The sequence below is a fragment of the Mastomys coucha genome, unplaced genomic scaffold (assembly GCF_008632895.1).
Source record: "Mastomys coucha isolate ucsf_1 unplaced genomic scaffold, UCSF_Mcou_1 pScaffold21, whole genome shotgun sequence".
NCBI lineage: Eukaryota > Metazoa > Chordata > Mammalia > Rodentia > Muridae > Mastomys > Mastomys coucha.
The window spans coordinates 123,501,357-123,522,857 of NW_022196904.1; the positions used below are offsets into that span (position 1 = coordinate 123,501,357).

At 42.3% G+C, this 21,501-nt stretch overlaps 1 protein-coding gene across 4 annotated transcripts in view; it reads right to left on the bottom strand.

Annotated features, from left to right (window-relative positions):
* Nucleotides 1–21,501, bottom strand: part of CUNH10orf90 (chromosome unknown C10orf90 homolog) — a 147,751-nt gene that overhangs the window by 81,264 nt on the left and 44,986 nt on the right. The window contains exons 1-2 of one of the 4 annotated variants that reach the window (XM_031388632.1): nt 8,132–8,282; nt 1,917–2,008 (exon numbers count right to left, since the gene is read on the bottom strand). The exons of the other annotated variants lie outside the window; for them this stretch is intronic. Coding sequence (XP_031244492.1) covers nt 1,917–2,008; nt 8,132–8,153 — 114 coding nt within the window. The 5' untranslated portion in view covers nt 8,154–8,282. Of the gene's footprint in view, nt 1–1,916; nt 2,009–8,131; nt 8,283–21,501 lie in introns of those variants that run through there. 4 annotated transcript variants of the gene reach the window in all.

Sequence of the window (21,501 nt, forward strand, 5' to 3'; positions counted from 1 at the left end):
GTGTATGTGTATCTGCCTCTTATATATACACACACTCAGGAGAAGCAGAGAAAGAAAATACATTTTTGTCTTTTCCTAGTTTCTTATGCACATACATTTGTATACATACAGATACACCAGCACGTGTGTGTGTATGTGTGTGTGTTGCCATGTTCTCACCTCACTCTGTGTGTGTGTGTCGGGGGGTTTGGCCATATGGTCCCAAACTTCTGTATCATCATTAATGACTAAGCTAATTAGTGTTAACATCAATAGGACAATGCTGGAAGTTTCCAGCTACATGTGGGGAGAACAGAAAGAAACTGTGGTCAACTGGAACATTTTTTTTTTCTTTCTACAATGCTGGGGATGGAAGCTAGGACCACATGTGTGCTATGCAAATATTCTAAGATTGTTCTGAATCACTTGCCCTAAAATCTTTCTTTTGAACATAGTAACTCACCTCAGCAGCTCACCCATCATTCCAGGACTCAACTCTGCCTTCCCCAGCCTCTACTCCCAGTGACCACAGTTCCTCCTGCTTATGCCCTACTTGCTTCCTGTTCTGCTCCCAGGAAACCAGTCAAGTACATCAATGCATGTTAACTTCTTGTCACAGTGTGTCCCTCTAGAACAGGCTTTGAATGCCAACAATCACATCTCACATCTTAGGGTGCAGAGTAGCATCTTCACTGGTTAGTTTTTGGCAGTGTGACACAAGCTAGATTCATCTGAGAAGTGGGAATCTCAGTTGAGAAAATGACCCGTTGTATTGGCTTATGGGTGTATCTGTGAAGCATTTTCTTGACTAAGGATTGATGTGGGAGGGCTCAGCCCACTAGGAGCAGTGCCATCCTTAGGCAGGTAGGCCTGGACTATATAAGAAAGAGCTAACTGAATAAACCAGAGAGCAAGCCAGTAAGTAACATTCATCCATGAACTGACTCAGTTCTTGCTTCTAGGTTCCCATATTGAGCTCCTGTCCTGGCTTCTCTTGATGGTGAACTTTAACCTGTAAGCCAAATAAACTCTTTCCTTCCTGAGATGATGTGCTACAGCAATAGAAGCCAAGCTAGAATAGCATCCTTTACCTTGGGAGATTGAGGTTAGGGACCCCTGGATCTTTACTAAATGGAGAGTTAAAGCAAAGATACACATTTTTGAGAGAAAAAAAAACAGACATGTTTATCACTTAAATCTTTTATAAGAACATATTAATAAGACACAGCAGGTAAGCTCTTCTGGGCCAGACCTCCAGAATAAAGAAGGAAACAAGAGCTCTGGGGCCTGGCAGCTTACGTGCTTTAAGATTTGCATGTATGTAACACATAGTTCTGCATCAAAGCTTCATTTTGGCTTTTTCACAAAGAGTTAAAAGTATCAGGATTCCCGCTCCAGATCAACAGAATAATCAAAATGAGTCAAGCAGTTAGACAGAACCTAGGGGATATAATCTAACAATGTTAGCCACTATGTGTACAGTTCTTTACCCTCTAGTCTGAATTACTTCATTATACAAATTTGACTTCTAATTTTTTGTGTCTATTTCATACTACTGATACTTTCTTCAGTTAAAACAACTTGTACTAGATTATTATATTTCAAAGCACTTCCTCCCGATCTTCACAATTATACATGGCATGATATTCTGGCCCCCCTCTCCTACTTTAAAATTAAGGTAGACCATCATACTTTCCTCTGACATTACAAACTTACACATTGTCTTTGATTATTAAAGTTACTTAAAAAGGTACATACAGATTCTATACTTTCCTATAAAATTCTTAATTATGCGTGGTTGGATTTTTCTGGTGCATTAACTCAACATTTGACTAAAACAAAAACAAAACCAAAACCACCAGCCTATAGAACAGGCCAGCAATTATGTTTTACAGTCCAGCACCTTTAGCTGACTAGAAGGCACAAATGTGGGTTACCTTGGTGAAGTCCAACTTCCTCTCTGTAACATCAGACTGGAGGTTTTTAAGGGCGATTTGACCATTTGTACTATAGCGCATGTGCAGTAATCCTAGACAAAAGGAGACGACACGGCTACTTTTAGTACACTGAAGGATAAAGTTGAAAGCTAACCTCAATTTAATATGAAGTTTAAATGTTCCCCCATCCACATGATATACCAGCCAATAGCAATTCTGGTATATTCCAAGCCATGACAAAACCTGTGTCCCTCTTTCTTTGTTCCAGCCACTCCTTCTCTTGGATCTAAGTAATTATTGAGTTGGTTACTCAACACAGTAGAATCCTTCCCCCTTTCTATCCTCTAGATTTGGTAAGTGGTTGACCAAATATGGCCTTAATCATGTTTCCATCATCCCAGGTTTACATTCAGAGAGAAAGAAAAACACATTCTACTTCTATCAGCACCTCTATAACCACAGCAAATACAAGACCGTCTTTCAGCCAGTTTCTCAATGCCATAGTGGGGACCCAGGCACTGGCTGTCAAACTGTTTTTGAGCAAATGAAGATATTTGGGGTATAAGAACATAACGTCATCTAAGGCTGTGGCCAGGCCCAAATGTGGATGAAGATAGATACATGGACAGAAGAAGCTTCTCTTGGCTTAAGCTTCCTATGGATCAGTGCTTGACATTTGCCCTGTCTGACTCCTGGAACTCCAAGCAGAGGTGCTTTTGAGCAAAGCATCTTTCCATGAAAGCAAGGAGCATTTTAAAGTTGATCTGGGTCCTGAGGTAGGACTGAGACAAGCTTAGCTGCAGACCCACAGTGACGGCAACCCCAAGATCTCTCACAGTAGTATTGCTAGGATGTTCCTACAGAAATGTGAGTCAAATATAGGAGAGCTGGTTTGGAAGAGTCTATGCAAGCATAGCCAGAGTCCTAGTCTCTTTAAACCAGGGGCAAAACTTTGCCTTCCTATGACTAACTCCATAGAATGCAATTTTTAAAAACACTACAATGAAGTGTTTTTAACCTCTGGTCCTGGAGGTTAGAAATGTCAAAAACAGGCTCCCTAAATTTAACATCCTATGTCAGAATTCTAGAATATGATGATCAGGGTGGGGGTGGGGACTTTATCTCCAGTACCATGAAAAGATTTCCTGCTTATTTGAATAAGGTTAAAGCTTTTTTTTTTTTTTTTTTGGTCAGGGACAGACTGGGGGTGGGTGGAGCAAGGTGGAGAGGTGGTGGGGAGAAAATCATATACTGTTAAGTTTGGCAGATTTGTGAAAGGGTCATGATTTGACCTTGGGTGCTTTCAAGGGTCACCTCTAACCCACACAAAGCCTGTCTTCATTACAGCCTGTCTTTGAGTGACAATGGATTTCCATCGCCTCCTGACTTGGGCTGTGGTTCCATCTACGACTGTCACTGGGTGACAGAGGGTCATTCAAGGTGATGTGCAGATTTCTTTCTATGAAGCACTAATGTCAGACCTGAAAGGCTGGTGAGTATCTGTGCAATGCCGATGTTTCATGATAAATCTGGTAGTGAGGCTGATGAAGACAGAAGTCACCTGAGCTGCTGTGTAGCATGGTGTTGGGGAAGAGAACTTTAAAAGACACAAAGTCTTGAGGAGCAGATGGGTTTTTATCTGCTCTGGTTTGGCCCTATCTGACCTTCAGTGAACCAGCTGTGGACCCTGCCTTCGTCCATAAATACAGAAAATAATACCTCCTGCAGAAGCACAGGCCTTGTCTTCACTTCTCTGGGAGATCCTCATTAATGCCCTTGGGCAAAGATATCAGGTAAACGTTCCATAAATGGCAGAGGGTAATATTATAGCACAAGTCAAGGCAGTTCTTTGCCAAAATCCAGCATCACTAACATGGTGGCACTGATGGGTCAGTCAGCCACTAAAATTGGACCACAAAGTCCCATGGTTGGAGTCACAGCTCTGGGTACCTGGGTGGCTTTGAGCATATTGCTTAGCATAGCCGGGTTCCTCCCTATGTGATGGAAGATATGGAGGTGGTTACTTCACAGGGTTACTGGAAATTTTTGAGTGACACTCACTACTGGGAGTGAATAGCTGGGGGAAGTAGGAAGGCTGCTGGGATCGGGAAGCATTGAGTAAGTATGAGCTTCCTATGCCTGCTGTAACAAAAGGCCACAAGACAAATGCATCCTCTAGAGATGTCAGATCTAACACTGGGCTAAAATCAAATTAGCATCCAAGCATTGCTTTCTGAGGGTACTAGCAAGGGATTATTCACCTTGACTTTTCTTGCTTCTAGACATTATTCATGTCCCTTAACTTGTGTCTGCCTCATTCCAGCCTCTGCCCTTGCTGCTGTCTCTTCTCCTTGACTCTGCCCTACTATTTCCCTTGAACAAGGGTTCCTGGACCAGAGTGAGCCTACCTGGACAATCCAAAGTAATGTCTTCATGTCAAGGATATATCAGAATATGGGCGTATTTAGGGGTATATTGGATTTCTTGTACTACAGTTAATGGGGTGGGGGTGGGGGAGATTCAGGTAGATAGAATGTAGAACCTTGAAGTATACATATGACATCTATGTAACAAGACATAAAAAATGCTTATAATGACACATGATGGAAAAGAGCCAAAAGCCTGTGGAGCATGTGACTGTGGTATTAATACAGTGTATGGGGCAATCTACAAAAACAGCAAAGTGGCTGTGTGGAGAAAAGGCCTTGGGTAAAAAGAACTGGCCTAGGTTGTAGGGTCTGAGAAACTGAAGGATATGTATCCAATTAGACTTTGCATCTGAAGACTCACAGCTGGGGTATCAATCATAGTCATGTAGCTTCGACATTGTTTGGCCTCACTGCTTCTGTTCCCTTCATCTACAAAGTCAGAACATGTGGCTGATGCTATTGAGTCCTCATAGTTCCCCATTGCTGGACTGCTGCTCTATTCCTTTGCTCTTGGGAACTTGCTGTCAATAGTGCAGAGCACCCTTCTCCCCTGAGCATCATTTTCCACAATGGACTAGAGCCACCATGATTATGATATAAAAGATCATGGCAGACCATTAGCCAAAGGCCAAACTTTATCTTAAACAACATCCTCCCTCAGATCTCCTCCACTGGATACCCTCCACTTGCCTTTGGATCATCTCTTAAGAATGGCCTATCCTTGAAATGCTCTCAACTGTCTCAGGGCTTTGATTATTGGAAAAAAGCTGTGATGGCTAACCACTCCTCAAGGCTATCCCACAGCAGAGTCTCTCCAAGTGTGCCCCTCCATCAGCGGAGCCAGCAATGGAGGAATCAATAAGAAACATCTGTTCTAGTAATGCCACCAGCCAATACCACCCACAGATCCACCAACTGAGGATCCTATACAGGAGTATAGATATTCATCCATGCTTCCACCAGTTTTTCAGCACATGAGGCATCACAAGTCCAACATGGTCTTAGACTACTAACACCCCTTATGGATGGTATGTCTGATGACCCATAAGGGAACCATGGTGCTTTGATTCAAAAGCTACCCTTCAACACTCAAGGATCTCTGCCTCACATGTATGCATAGGGACCAACTGAGGCTTCATTTAGGATAAAACTAGCAGTGATATCAGTCAGCTGATATTTATGATGCAGCAAATTAAAACCATCCAGTGACCCATGGTCATCATTGGTAGTGCATGGGATTTAATGGTCTGGTTGTTTGTCCATTTACTAACTCACTAGCTTACACTGAGAGATGCTCTCCTGAGTCTGTTGGAATAATCACAGTTGTATCTCAGTTCAGCTTGAGCTACATACCCAAAGCTATTTTACTCCCTGGTCTCTCTCCAAGTATCTACAGCAGGCTGCACCAGTACCAACAAACTGAGCCATCCTGCTGCCAAAGAGACAGGCCCTGCACTGAGCAGCAAGAAGTGGGAGGGATTCTCTGCTCTCCATAGGATGTCAAAACAATGTCATGGATTTGTTACCACAGGCCTCCAATTGACACAGGAAGCTCTTTCAGTTGAGGGGGTAGGGAAAAGTTTAGTCGACTTGCCAGATATGGCATGCATTAGTGACTTTTCTCATTGCTGTGGCAAAATGTCTGACAGAGGGAACTTAAGGAAGGTTTGTTCTGGTTCATAGTCTGAGGTTCCAATCTGTCATGATGCACCAGGGAGACTGGCTTGATCTGGAGAAGCATCTGGTCACAATAAGACATGGTGTCCACTGTAGGAAAACAGAGGATAATGCTGGTGGCTTAGCTCACTCTCTCCTTTGTCCCTTTTTTTTTAAGTCTAGTACCCCAGGCCATGGAGATTGTGCTGCCCTTCCATGTTCAGGAAGTCTTCCCAGCTCAGATAAACCTTTCTGGAAACACTCTCGCAGACACATTCAAAGGTGTGTCTCCTAGGTGATTCTGAATTCAGTCAAGGTGACTATGAAGATTATCATAGGAGAATTTAAACATAAATGGAAAGGGGTGCGGGAGAAAGTAGCATAACCAAGCAGAAGACAAAAGCAAGGTAAAGAATAAAGACAAGGGCTACTCATGCACTGATGACTTGTAGGATGTACCTACAGAATAATAAATGCCTACACATTGTCTAACATGACTCAAGCTGTCCCTACAAACAGCAGACAAGCACCATTGTGTATTGCCTAATGAACAAATCCATCAATGCCACATGCAAACAGGGGAATGTGTGAGTCCTGGGTGTGTGCCTGAGTGTGCTCGCTCACATGTAAGGCACAGTTGCAGAGGAGAGGAAAGGTGCACTCAGACGCCTCAACGTGCACTGGTGGATGTTGTAGAATAGCATTTCCAATCTGACAGAAGTCAAGGCTTGCTCTTGATTGTCACTGTCTCCTTAACAACAGCTCCTTCTGTTGTCTTAAGACACATTTCATAGAGAAAAATCACTTTTCAGAGTTAGATTTCACTGTCTCTGTGGGATTTAACTGCAGTTGAGCCTCTAGAGATTTCTATTTTGGACTTCCAGAACATCATGTTCTCCTGTCTACCTTTCTGGGCTTTCTTCTTGATGGCTTCTGTTCACCTCTGCTTCTCCTTAACAAATCCAGGTGAAACAATCTAGCCAGAGGGTTCTGGTCCCCTCAATGAGTTAACAACTTAATGGTACTAAAATGATACTTTAAAAGCTTACAGCTCAGCTCTTCCAAGTCATTCCCTATGCAGTCTTTCTCAAAGGGGGATCAGTTAACTTCCCTAGAGTTCATCACTCCATTCATCTTTTCTTTGTCCTGTAGGTAGAGTGCTCATACCACCTCTACATACAGTACAAACAGAAGCATTGCCTTCTGCTTTCTCTCATCTGGATCCTCCCAAAAGGTAAAGTTGATCTTGTAGAAAAGTTCCTCTCTATTGCATTAGTATATTTTACCTATACTCCCTGGTCTTGGCAAGTTCACACCTGGGCCAGGGTTCACAAACCATACCTCCTTGCAAGCTTGGCTAAATCCCCTTAACACCACCAGCAGTAATCATATAGAGAGGCTCCATGGCTCCTCTTGTTAAAAAAGCTTTCTTCTTCAGAGTAAGGCTTAGAAAATATAACACTGGAATGCACATATATGAGTATCCAGAGGCCCAAAGAGAACTGGTACAGGAACCCTTGAAAAAAATCTACTTCATATCCTGGATGTGGGTACCTTCAACTTCTTCACAACCTTGAACTGACTGATTAAAAGTACTGTCTCCCAGCCTTTCCTTGGGATAACTTCTAACCCCTTATCTCTGACACAGTTCAAAGTCACCTCCTCTTAGAAGGACGCTCTGAGTTGCTCCTATCTTCAGCCACCTGCTTCAGATTTCTATCTCCATTTTCCCACAGCCATCTTTCTCATGGGCTTATGCCTCTGAATCCCTTTGCCCTTGTAAAGGTAGTAGCTATTGGGTCTAGAGACCATCCTAATTCAGTGTGATCTCCCCTTAACATAACCACATTCTCAAAGACCACGATGTTCAATTACATCACATTCATACCATCAAATATTTAGTCTGATATGTCTTTTAGGGGAGCCAAGTTAGCTGACAGCTCCATCCCAGACAAGTGTTATAAAATGGGCTTCTTTCTGCCACCTGCTAAGCAGTCTGACTCTTACAATCTCATCTTTTCCCCTGGAACTTGATACCTAGGGTGTCTGGTCAGTTGAAGACATTAAATGTGTACAAGACAAATGTCACATTTATACTCTGATATCTGTGAGGGGAAAGCAAGAACATACCTTCCCCAGACAATTTAATCATGTCCCACTGATGTTTCAAAGCCGTCTTACTTCATTTCAAACACCATCTAAGCACAAAGATATGCCTTACTAAATCAAGGAACATGGCCACAGTTTGCATCTGTAGCTACTCTTAGAATGAGTCAGACTCCCAACCTTCCGCCTTGACCCAACTGATGAAATCATTGGAATGTTTACCTAGCAACCAGGTGGTGGATAGCTACCTCAAGGCCACTTCTTGTCACCACTAATTTGGAGTTAAGATCTGAGATTCATTTGACAAGTATGATAAGTTTCAAGAGAATTGTTTAAAAGCTTCCTGTGGGGAACAGTTAAACGAGAAGGAAAAAGAACACCTTCCCTCAAAAAAAAAGAAAAAACCAAAAACCCTTTAAGTACCCTTGGAATCAGAAGATTTCTTTCCAACCCGCCCCTGCTTTCTTGTATTTCACTTGCTTTGACGTTATTGGCTCCTTACTAAACAGCAAATGAGTTGGTATAAAAGTTCCTCAGGAGAACTGCAAAGATGTCTCAGAGGTTAAGAGTATGCACTGCTCTTGCAGAGGACATAAACTGGGTTCCCAGCACCTACAACAGAAGGACCACATCCATTGGTAACTTTAGATCCATCTAACATCTAACAGAGGCATCTAACATCCTCTCCTGGAGTCTGTGGACACTTGCACTCATACATACACAGAACTACACAGATATACATAATTTTAAAAAATTAAAAAAAATTGATTTATTAGGACTAAATATACCCAGATAACATCATAATATTAAAACAATTTACTCTGCTTATTGCAAATTTTTAAAACTAGTCTAGCTCAACTTCAGCAATATGACATTTCTTCTGTGATAGCTATTACGGTTTGGCTTTTATACAATCAAATAAACTATCTTTGACCCTAAAATATGAAGGACATTATCTTGTGACTTACATGCGACTCAGTTTGAAGTGGCTTCTACAATTATTCCCCCTTATCTAGGGAGGGAAGTGGTTCAAGACTCAACTAAAGGCCTAGAGTTGCAGATGGTATCAACTACCTACATATTATGCTTTTCCTATACTGGGAATCCTATGACAAAGTGCAATTTAAAAATCAGGCAGAATACTAGAGTGACAACAGTAACCAATAATAAAGCAGGAACAATTACAATAATGTGCTATGATAAAACTCTGTTTGTGTGTGCATGTGTGTGTGTTTGTGTGTGTGTGTGTGTGTGTGTGTGTTGTATGTCCCCATGTGTGTATTGGTGCACATGACTGTGTGTGCTGTAGGGACATTGGAGGAGCGGGTCAGGTGTTCTCTATTACTCTCTACCTTACTCTTTTGAGGCAGGGTCACTTGCTCAACCTAGATCTTATCTTTTTTTTTTTTCAGCTAGACTGGCAGATAGCAAGCCCCAGGAATCCTTCTATCTCCATGGCCCTCGGGGCTGGGATTATAGGCATGCATGGTACAATGCCTAGCTTGGTACGTGTGTATCAGTCTCTGAACTCCAGGCGTCACACTGCTCAACCAGAGCTTGTATCCACTGAGTCAGCTCTCCAGCCCTCACTCTGGATTTTATTTTTAAATGTAAGTTCTGGAGAAATCAAACTCAGGTCCACATGCTCATTCCGCAGCCGCCTTACCCACGGAGCCATCTCCACAGCACATGTAATACATCTAATAGGTGACTTGTTTCCTTTTGTAATTTCCCATTTGCTACTCTCTGACTATGGTTGGTTACAGGGAACAAAGCAGAGTCAGTGAAGCTGTAGGTAAGGGAGATGACTATGGTCAACAGCACAGTGACATGCTGTTTTAGCTATGATGGAAGCCACACTGGAGAAGTGACTGAACGAAAGCCCCTGGGCTGAGATGGCCCTGGCACACATGAATCGCTAGTCAAGCATGAGATGCAGCAGCCAAAACCAAAGGGGATATATGGCTAGCTGCATAATTCTGGCCCTTCAATGACATAGATCATTTGGGATGCTGACAGCGCTACGTTCTGGGATGAGGCATCCACAGTGTGGTCATTATCCAGATGAGCAGTGCCTTTGTAAACAGTTAGGCAAAGTGAATGCCGCTGGCTGACCCCAAGGTGTGTCACCATCAGGTCACAATGGCTGAACTGGACTGTGGGCTGACCCTGAGGCAGATGTTGGCTAGACATTGTCCACATAACTTGTCAATTATGGAGTAAAATAGAAGACACTCTTAAAGCCTGTGGATTTTTCAGTCTCAGAAAATCTAATTGAGTGAGACCCCAAGAGTATGAGGCACACACAGGCCCTCCGAAACATGATGCAGTGACTCTGCTGCTACATGGCAGGGACGAGTCTCTCCTAGGGGGACAGCATAAAGGTAGTATCCTCAACTGTGAAAGTCACTCGACATGGCAAGGCATGTACAAATCCCACGTTCTTGGTGCTCGAATGCACAACATCAGCACCACCACCGTCCAGCCTCAGTGCAGTACACGTTCACTAAGGTCTCAAGTAAAGTACCAGGAGAACACAGGCAGGCACACAGCACTCAGAAGTCCCTGTGTCTGAACAGTCCATGGCCTAAAGTGGGGACAGGGGAGATGTGACATGGAAATCTTTGACTCTTACAGGTGACTTTAAAATGTTGGAAACAAACAAAATGTAATATTTTCCATTTCTGTAACTTTTAGGCATGTGATTTGGTGGCACCAAGAACAGTCATGTTGCTACACCATCCAGCTCTCAAAACTTCTCATCTTTCAGAACAGAAATCATCCTTCCTTTCAACTCCTTGCTGCCATTTGTCCAGCCTCCTGTCTTTAGGAGTTCCCCAGCAGTAGGAACAGCATCTGAATTCAACATACAAACATCACTTGGGATTGGCATATTTCACATTATATAACATCCTCAGGGTTATACATCTGTTGGAACTCCCTGTCCTTTTGAAAGCTGAGTAGTATCCATCTTATAGATAGTAGCCATTCTGCCTATCTCTTTATCCCTTAGCTGGCACTTGGGGTACCTCTGCATTTTAGCTGCTGTGAGTAATGCTCAATATGGTGGATGCACAAATATCTGAGTTCTGGCTTTTCGTCCTTTCTTGCAAGTTCCCCTTTACCTTTCAGTCAGTGGCTCCATCTTGATCTTATGCAATTCCTTCTTAGGTGCACAGCAGCTCTTTGACACATGGAGACCAGGAGACCTTGAGTACTATTCCTCAGACTTTAGTCAGTCTTAGTTTCTGACAGTGTCCTGTAACCAACTAGGCTGGGCTAGCTAGCCAGCCCAAGGGAATTCCCTGCCTTTTCTTCCCCAGCATTGGGGTTACATCATGTACAACTGTGCTCAGTGTTTTTTTATATTGGTTCTTGGGGGTTGAGAACTCAGGTTTTCCAATCTCCCCAGCCTTGTGGTGTCGTCTTGAAAAAGTATGTATGGGAAAGAGGCAGATACATAGACCATTTTAGCAGCCATAAGAAAGCCTACATTTTGTGGATGGTTTCTTTTTACTCCTAGGCTACTGCATGGAATGAGGGGGAAATGGGGAGTGGGTTCTTGGTCTGAGGCCATTGTCGTAGGCCTTTCCCATCCATCATTCCCCGTACGGGCCACCATATGTCTGCTGCCTTACCTGTCCGGCGGAAATAAGGAGGCAAACACTGAGCCCTTCTCCATGCAGTTTAATCAGGAGCCTTCATTTTTACTTCTTCTCTAGCTAGCTTCTTTTATATTCTCCTATATCTTCTTCTTACATCTTACTTATTACTACTTACATCTTATTAGTTACATCTTATTAGTTACATACTTATTCCTAATTCTACATCTTACATCTATCCTTACATCTTACTTCTATATCTACATCTTCTCTCTTATCCCATTACCAGCCCCAATTCTACATACTTACTCCTAAATCTCTCCTAACCCATCACCAGTCCTAATTCTACATACTTACTCCTAATTCTTCTTCTCTCTCCAGCCCCCAGCCCTTGTGGGTTAAATACTTTCCCTGGTCCCAATCAGCATTGGCTATGTGGCAAAGCATAATAGGCTATGAGAAATCATGCCAGCTTGCATCATAAACTAGAGGCACACAGCTTTTCTAACTAAGGCTTGTTTATCTCAATGCTCTCTGCTCTGGCTGGAGACCAGGTGTTTATATATATGGGGTGGCAGCTGCGGCTCCCCACAGGCCATGATAGGTGATGGATGGCTACAACTGAACACAGGCATTCAGTGTTGTGTGGTCCACATGCATTCAAGGTAGATTGAGAGATGAAAGGTAAGGGGAACATTCTCTTCTCATGAGTAGGCTACAGAGCTAGCAGGCTACCTTACTCAGGCAACCCAGGGTCTAGGTATAGGGACCAAACTTCCTGCCATTCCTTAGAGACCTAGGCAGAGAGCCAGAATCTGTGTAGTAGGAACACTTAATGAAAGAAGAGAGCAGGTGAGAATCTTGTCTTTGTTCTTCTGGCCCCACAAGGGCACAGCATGTTCATCTGGGAAGAGACCCAGTAGGCAGCAAGAACACTATATTTCAACCCCCTCAGTTGCAGCCTAAGCAGGTTGACATCTCCTGAGAGCTCAATGCCCATCTCTGCTTGGGCTGTGAGCAATGCCCTGTTCTCTCTTGGAGTCCTATCTTGCCATGGCTGGGACATGCGTTGAGGACACATAAGCCAAGGTTTATGGAAGAGGGTAGCAATCTCCACTTGAGTTTTGTCCTTTCATAAAAAGGAAACTGGCCTAGTGTGCATGAGGCTTCTTATACTACACTTTCTTCTCCACCAAGCTTGTTGAACTCAAATCATCACTATACCATATTGAGGTCATTCAGCCATTCGATTTCAGGGGAAGCCATTATCCAGGTAGGTGATGGCAAAAAAACTGGAAACAATAGTGAGTAAGAAGAGGAAGCCCCCAACATCAGCCTGGGTGACATCCAGCCTGTAACAAGATTCCAGTTGTCCAGGTCATTAAGCATAGACATGCAGCTTTCTAAAAAATGAGCAAGGGTGATTAGATTCTAGTTCAAGGCTAGAGGATGTCCAAACACCAGGACAGAAAATAGGACATTTTTGAAACCTCTTCATAAGATGACCCGAGGTGACCTAAACCCAGCTGCCAAGCATGCACTCCAGTAACATCAGAAGAACTTGTCAACTCAGGTTCATTAGGGAAACAAGATGCAAAAATATTCTCATAAGATGTCATGGTGGAGCAGCGTGACACTTGTGTATGGGACTGCTGACTTGTTGTCGACAGTCTGTTTAGCTGAATTGGCCATAACTGCAAGCCTCATTCTTGGAGCCCACAGAGATGATTACAAGCTCCGCCAAGAACTGGACAAATGAGGCTGGCACAGCGTCTGAAAGCCCCAAGTGGTAAATCTCTCATTAGAAGAGCCATTAGCTGCACACAGCACATCAGGTGGCTAGGGTAGGGAGTGGGGAGAGGCACCATCACTGGGCTGCATCTGAGAGCATGACACAAGAGGAAAAGCCCAGGCTTACAGAGGCCTGCCCACACTCCTGCCATTAGCTGGCTCCCTGCTTAGAAGGCGAAGTCTTGCCTCTACAGGACTCACTAACAGCTTATCAGCTATGCTGACCAATTAGAATGAGGTTGCTCTCACCTGGAAGGCTTTCCCTTAGAGTTCTTGGGCTTTTCATCTCAGCTGAATGCAGCTGCATGCTCTCAGTATTCCCTGTGCTATACCCTCCCCTTCTGCTTAGGACAAACCTCACAATGGGTCAAGAATCATAGAAACTGACCCTAGAGCTAAGAAGCATATAAGAATTCAAAGCCTCCAGAAACATCTTCTTAGCTATTCCTACCTCAAGGCAAAGAAGGAAATAGGGGACCAGAGACGGGCAGAGCTTTCCCAAGAAGCCTCAGCCAGGAAGCAGAATCAGCCTCAGTCAAGCCTAATGAAGTTGTGCTCACTAGCTTTGAGGGTCAACATGACACAACCCAAAATCACCTGGGAAGTCTTAATGAGAAATTATCTAGACCAACTTGGCCTGTGGGCATTTCGGTGGAGGATTGTCTTGGTTGCAAATTGATGTAGACCTAGCCCATTGTGGGTGGCACCATTCTCTAGGCAGGAGGATTCGAACTCTATAGGACAGTAGAAAGCTAGATAAAAGCAGCAGCAAACAGGCAACTTGGTGGCTTCATTCTCTCTGCTCCTGACTGTAGATATGACATGACTAGCTGCTGCTTAGAGTTTACCCTGACTTCCCCAAAATGATTGACTGTAACCTGAAATTGTAAGTCAAGCAAACCCTTTCCTCCTCTAAGTTGCTTTTGTTCAGGGTATTGTATCCTAGCAATAGAAACAAACTAGAACAGACCTGGATCTCTGCCATTCTGTTCTTTCTCTAACCACGCCCCTTCCTGCTCACTGAGCTATGCATTCTCCACACTCCCCAAATGATTAACTGTATATTTAAATGACAGGTTTATGTGGTATAACATATTTTCCATAAAATTTCCATCTTGAACAGGACAGGCATGGCTCAGTGACTTCAGGAAACTTCTATCACCTCCCAAAGAAGTTCTAGACCCATGAGCAGTTACTACCTATGTTCCTGTCACCCTAGTGCCCATTACACACTAATCTACTTTTGCTCTCTGGTTAGCCTATCCTGGACATGCCTTTGGTGGAATGACAGGAGGTGTGGCCTCCTTTGGCTTCTTACACTTAGTATATCATTTATAAAGCTCCCTTGTATTGTACATACACTAGGTCTTTATTCGTTTTCATAGCAGACTAATTCTCTGTTAAGTGGAAAGACTGCATTTGAGCTGATAGTCATTCATCAGCTGATGGGTATTTAGACTGACCATAAACATTTGTGTACAGGTGTTCATGCAGATGTCTGCCCCTGTACCCTGAAATGCTAAGGTATATGGTAATTCTACATTTCCTTTTTGAAGAATCGCCAAACCAATTATTTTCCAAAGTGTCTGGATCATCTTGGGTGCTAAATGACAGCATAGGCAGGTTATGGTTTTGGCTTTGGTTCTGTTGTTTTTCCATCCTAGCTAACACATGTTATTGTCTGTCATATTTTTCCCTATAGCTTCCCAAGTGCATGTGAACTGGTAGCCCATTGTGGTTGTATTGCTTTGATGGCTAACAGCACTGAGCATCTTTTCATGTGCTTTATGGCCTTTTTACACCCCACACTCCCCATAATCCTGGGAGGAGAAATGACAACAGTGGTTCCCAGACTCCCATAAGGCGGTGTCTCTTATCCATGGATGGTCAAACATGGAGCTATTATCTTGAGTGAGGCTGAGGGAATACCACAGATGCTGGCTTGCTTCTAACTGGGCAGCTTCTGAACTTTTCAGCCTAAACAAGTCACCTTATTTCCTTGTACCTCAGTTTCCCTATCTACAAAGAAAACATTGTGGTTCCTATTTTCCTAGATTGTTATGAGTACTAAGAGAAGAGACAGAGAAGAGATCCTTAGCACACATTGACTGCTTGTGGAAGCATCAAATGATTTTCATTTCTTTACCTCCACAGCAAAAATTGGTAAAGCATTTACTATGGAAAGGACCCTGGCCTGGGTACTGAGGTCACAGTGATGGACACAGCAGGCAAAAAAAAAAAAAAAAAATCTCTGCCCTCCTGAAATTTTTGTCAAGTCTAACATTCTCAAAAACCTTAATGAAGCTAGTTATTATTACATTGAACTTTCTTACTCTGGATTGAGAAATAAGTACCAGTTCATCAGAAAGCAGAAGGACAAGACAAAGGGAGTTTCACTAATGAACTTGAACTTTAGTGAGAGACAAAGCATTAGCTTCAGTAATTGCAGCTCTCTGTCTGTTCCTAATGTGGCCTTTCCTTTCTCTCTGTGACTGAAGGGAGAGCAGCCAGAGAAACCACTGGATACAGGTCTGGGATCAGGGGTGTGCAAAGCCCAGAAGTGGGGAAGGAGAGAGGGAGGAAGGAGGAAAGGAGGAGGTAGAAGGAGGGGAGGGGGAGGGGAGAGGGAGGGAGGTATGGAGTGTGGAGGAAGGGAGAGGTGTTATAAGGGGGAGGGAGGAGGGAGGAGCAGGGGGTTGGGGAGATTGATTTAGCACCTCTAGATATCTAGATAAAGGATTCCTGATCCACTTTCCAAGCTGAAGTGATTTAGAGGAATGAAGTGATAAAATTATAAAATCACAAAAAAAAAATCAAATAAAGAGGGTGCATGGGAGCAAAGGGCAAGGAAAGTGGCTCAAGATGCTTGGGATGCACAGTAGAGCTAGGTGAGGGCTTAAACATGGGGGAAAGTAGGTGGGGCCTTGGGAGTTGCAGCAGGCCTAGGTGGGGGCTTCAGACATGCACAGCATGACTAAGTAAAGCTAGCACTGGAGGATCAAAACCTGGCAACCCAAAGAATGCCTCTAGGACAGGAAGCAAATGAGGTTCCAAGGCCACACTGCTCTGCTCAGAGGTCAGCAAAGCCATGATGGGTCAGCATTTCCTGCCAGTTCCCCTTTCAGCCACCCCTGAGAACTGAACGAGCCTCAGAACCTTCTCCAGGTTCCCTTACCTGCCCAGTAACTCTGACCTATCCAGGTACTTGGATGTCAGATCCTTTCCTAACATATTGGGAGAGCTTTTCCACATGAATGGAGCTGACTTCCAGGATTCTGTGGGGTTATCTGCAATCTGCAGACAGTAATCTCCATGTGTGCAGGAGGGTAGAACTGTGGCATAGGGGGCATGCCACTCATGGCTAGTCATGGTCTCCAATAAGCCTGCCTTTGCAGAAAGATGGATGAGAAACAGCCATGGATTTGTCCTACCAAATGCTAAAAGGCAATATATTACTAGAGAAAGAACAAAACCAAGCTGGTAGAAAAGAACAACAGCAAAAGAACATAAAAGACAACCTCAGACATATATAAATGCAGAAAATAATAAGTGAGCAGAGTATATTAGTAGATATTGACAATAAAAACAAAATTAATGGTAGTAAATGATTACTGAGCAACCCATTATTATTTTGAACACACAAATATCATCCTTATTACTTAGCAAACCCGCCAATCAACTACAGCTAACTTAAAAACATATAAAAGTAAACACCTTGTTTTTAAAGCCAGGAACAGTGGTACACATCTGACACCTCAACACTAAGGAAGTAGAGTAGGAAGTGCAGAAGTTCAAGGTCATCCTTGGCTGTGTGGCAAGTTTTATGTCATCCTTAGCTACATGACAGCCTGTCTCTCTTTCCTGGTCTAATTGGGTGAAAATTCAGTGGCCAGTCCCACAGCCCCCATGAGGAGGCTCCACTCCTAGGCACTCTAGCATCACCAGGATCTTAGGATCCCAGGAGCTTGGTCACACCAGTATCTCAGAGGCAGCTTGACACTCAGGAACTCTGACACACCCAGAATCTCAGAAGCACAGAGACAGCTGGACTCTAAGGAGTTCTGACTCCACCAGGATTACAGGAAGGACAGACTCCAATCAGATATAGAGAGGGCAGGGAGAACTAGAGATAATCAGATGGTAGGAGGAAAGCTTAAGAACAGAAACCAAGGTTACTTGGCATCATCAGAACCCAATTATCCCACCATAGCAAGTCCTAGATACACCATCACACCAGAAAAGCAAGATTTGAATCTAAAGTCACTTCTCATGACGATGATGGAGGACTTTAAAAAGGACATAAATAACTCCCTTAAAGAAATACAGGAGAACACAGGTAAACAGGTAGAAGCCCTTAAAGAAGAAACACAAAAATCCCTTAAAGAATTACAGAAAAAGACAATCAAACAGGTGAAGGAAATGAACAAAACCATCCAGGATCTAAAAATGGAACTAGAAACAATAAAATAAATCACAAAGGAAGACAACCCTAGCGTTAGAAAACCTAGGAAAGAAATCAGGAGTCATAGATGGAAGCATCACCAGCAGAATGCAAGAGATAGAGAATCTCAGGGGCAGAAGACACCATAGAAAACATTGACACGACCGTCAAAGAAAATGCAAAATGCAAAAAGCTCCTAACCCAAAACATCCAGGAAATCTAGGACAATGAGAAGACCAAACCTAAGGATAGTAGGTATAGAAGAAAGTGAAGATTCCCAACTTAAAGAGCCAGTAAATATCTTCAACAAAATTATAGAAGAGAACTCCCCTAACTTAAAGAAAGAGATGCCCATGAACATACAAGAAGCCTACAGAACTCCAAATAGACTGGACCAGAAAAGAAATTCCTTCCATTACATAATAATCAAAACACCAAATACATTAAATAAAGAAAGAGTATTAAAAGCAGTAAGGGGAAAAGGTCAACATATAAGGCAGACCTATCAGAATTATACCAGATTTCTCACCAAAGATTATGAAAGCCAGAAGATCCTAGACAGATGTCATACAGACCCTAAGAGAACATAAATGACAGCCCAGACTACTATACCCAGCAAAACTCTCAGTTACTATAGATGAAGAAAACAAGATAGTCCACGACAAAACCAAATTTACACAATATCTTTCCACAAATCCAGTCCTAGATGGAAAACACCAATACAGGGAAAGAAACTGTGCCCTAGAAAAAGCAAGACAGTAATCTTTCAACGAATCTAAAAGAAGATAAGCACACAAAGATAATATCACCTCTAACAACAAAAATATCAGGAAGTAACAAGCACTTTTCCTTAATATCTCTTAACATCAACAGACTCAATTCCCCAATAAAAAGGCATAGATTAACAGACTGGATACGTAAACAGGACCCAGCATTTTGCTCCATACAGGAAATGCACCTCAGTGATAAAAACAGACACTACCTCAGAGTAAAAGGTTGGAATACAATTCTCCAAGCAAATGGTCCCAAGAAACAAGCTGGAGTAGCCATTCTAATATTAAATAAAATCGACTTTCAACCAAGAGTTATCAAAAAGGATAAGGTCAAAGGAAAAATTTACCAAGATGAACTCTCAATTCTGAACATCTATGTCCCAAATGCAAGGGCACCCACATTCATAAAAGAAAATTTACTAAAGCTCAAAACACACATTGCACCCCACACAATAATAGTGGGAGACTTTAACACCCTACTCTCAGCAATAGAGAAATCACGGAAATAGAAACTAAACAGAGACACAGCAAAACTCACAGAAGTTATGAACCAAATGGATCTAGCAGATAGAACATTTTATTCTAAAGCAAAAGAATATACTTTCTTCTCAGCACCTCATGGTACCGGTACCTTCTTCAAAACTGACCATATAATTGGCCACAAAACAAGTCTTGACAGATACAAGAAGATTGAAATAATCCCATGCAACCTATTAGATCACCAAGGAATAAAGCTGGTCCTAAATTCCAACAAAAACAATGGAAAACGCACAACCACATGGAAACTGAACAGAACTCTAATCATTGATAACTTGGTCAAGGAAGAAATAAAGATATTATAGACTTTTTAGCATTTAATGAAAATGAAGACACACCATACCAAAACTTATGGGATGCAATGAAAGCAGTGATAAGAGGAAAACTCATACCTCTAAGTGCCCCCAAAAAGAAACTGGAGACCAGCTTGACAGCACACCTGAAAGCTCTAGAACAAAAAGAAGCAAATACACCCAAGAAGAGTAGATGGAAGAAAATAATCAAACTCAGGACTGAAATCAACCAAATAGAAACAAAAAGAACTATGCAAGAATCAAAAAGCCAGGCACTGGTTCTTTGAGAAAATCTACAAGATAAACCCTTACTTAGACTAACCAGAGGGCACAAACAAATTAATAAAATTAGAAATGAAGAGGGAGACATAACAGAAACCGTGGAAATTCAAAAAATCATCAGATCTTATTACAAAAGTTTATACTCAACTAAATTGGAAAATTTGGATGAAATGGACAATTTTCTAGACACAGACAAGGTGCCAAAGTTAAAACAGGATCAGATAAGCCATCTAAACAGTCCCATAACCCCTAAAGAAATAGAAACAGTCATTAATAGTCTCCCAACCACAAAAACAAATAAACAAACAAACAAAAAAAAAAAACCCTAGGACCAGATGGGTTCAGTGGAGAAATCTATCAGATCTTTAAAGAAGCCCTAATACCAATACTCTTCAAACTATTCCACAAAATAGAAGCAAAACGTACACTACCCAAATCATTCTATGAAGCCACAATTATGCTTATACCTAAACCACACAAAGACCAAACGAAGAAAGAGAACTTCAGACCAATCTCCCTTATGAACATTGAGGCAAAAATACTCAATAAAATTCTTGCCAACCGAATCCAAGAACACATCAAAACGATAATTCACCACGATCAAGAAGGCTTCATCCCAGGGATGAAGGGATGGTTCAATATACAGAAATCCATCAATATAATCAATTACATAAACAAATTCAAAGAAAAAAACTCACAAGATCATTTCATTAGATGCTGAGAAAGCACTTGACAAAATCCAACACCTCTTCATGATAAAAAACTTAGAAGGATCAGGAATTGAAGACCCATACTTAAACATAGTAAAAACAATATACAGCAAACCAGTAGCTAACATCAAACTGAATGGAGAGAAACTTGAAGCAATCCCACTAAAATCAGGGTCTAGACAAGGTTGCCCACTTTCTCCCCTATCTTTTCATCATATTACTTGAAGTTCTAGCTGGGGCAATTAGACAACAAAAGAAGGTCAAAGGGATACAAATTGGAAAAGAAGAAGTCAAAATATCACTATTTGCAGATGATATGATGGTATACTTAAGTGACCCCCAAAATTCCACCAGAGAACTCCTAAACCTGATAAACAACTTCAGCAAAGTGGCTGGATATAAAAATAACTCAAGCAAATCAGTAGCTTTTTTCTACTCAAGGGATAAACAGGCTGAGAAAGAAATTAGGAAAATGACACCCTTCACTATAGCCACAAATAATATTACATACCTTGGTGTGACTCTAACCAAGCAAGTGAAAGATTTGTATGACAAGAACTTCAAGTCTCTGAAAAAGGAAATTGAAGAAGATCCCCAAAGATGGAAAGATCTCCCATGCTCATGGATTGGCAGGATTAATATAGTTAAAATGGCCATCTTGCTGAAAGCAATTTACAGATTCAATGCAATCCCCATTAAAATTCCAACTCAATTCTTCATAGAGTTAGAAAGAGCAATTTTCAAATTCATTTGGAATAAAAACCCAAGATATCTTTTTTTGGGGGTGGTGGGTGTTTCGAGACTTGGTTTCTCTGTGTAGCCCTGGCTGTCCTGGAACTCACTCTGTAGATCAGTCTGGCCTTGAATTCAGAAATTTGCCTGCCTCTGCCTCCCAAGTGTATTCTTAACAATAAAAGAGCTTCTGGGGGAATCACCATCCCTGACCTCAAACTGTATTACAGAGT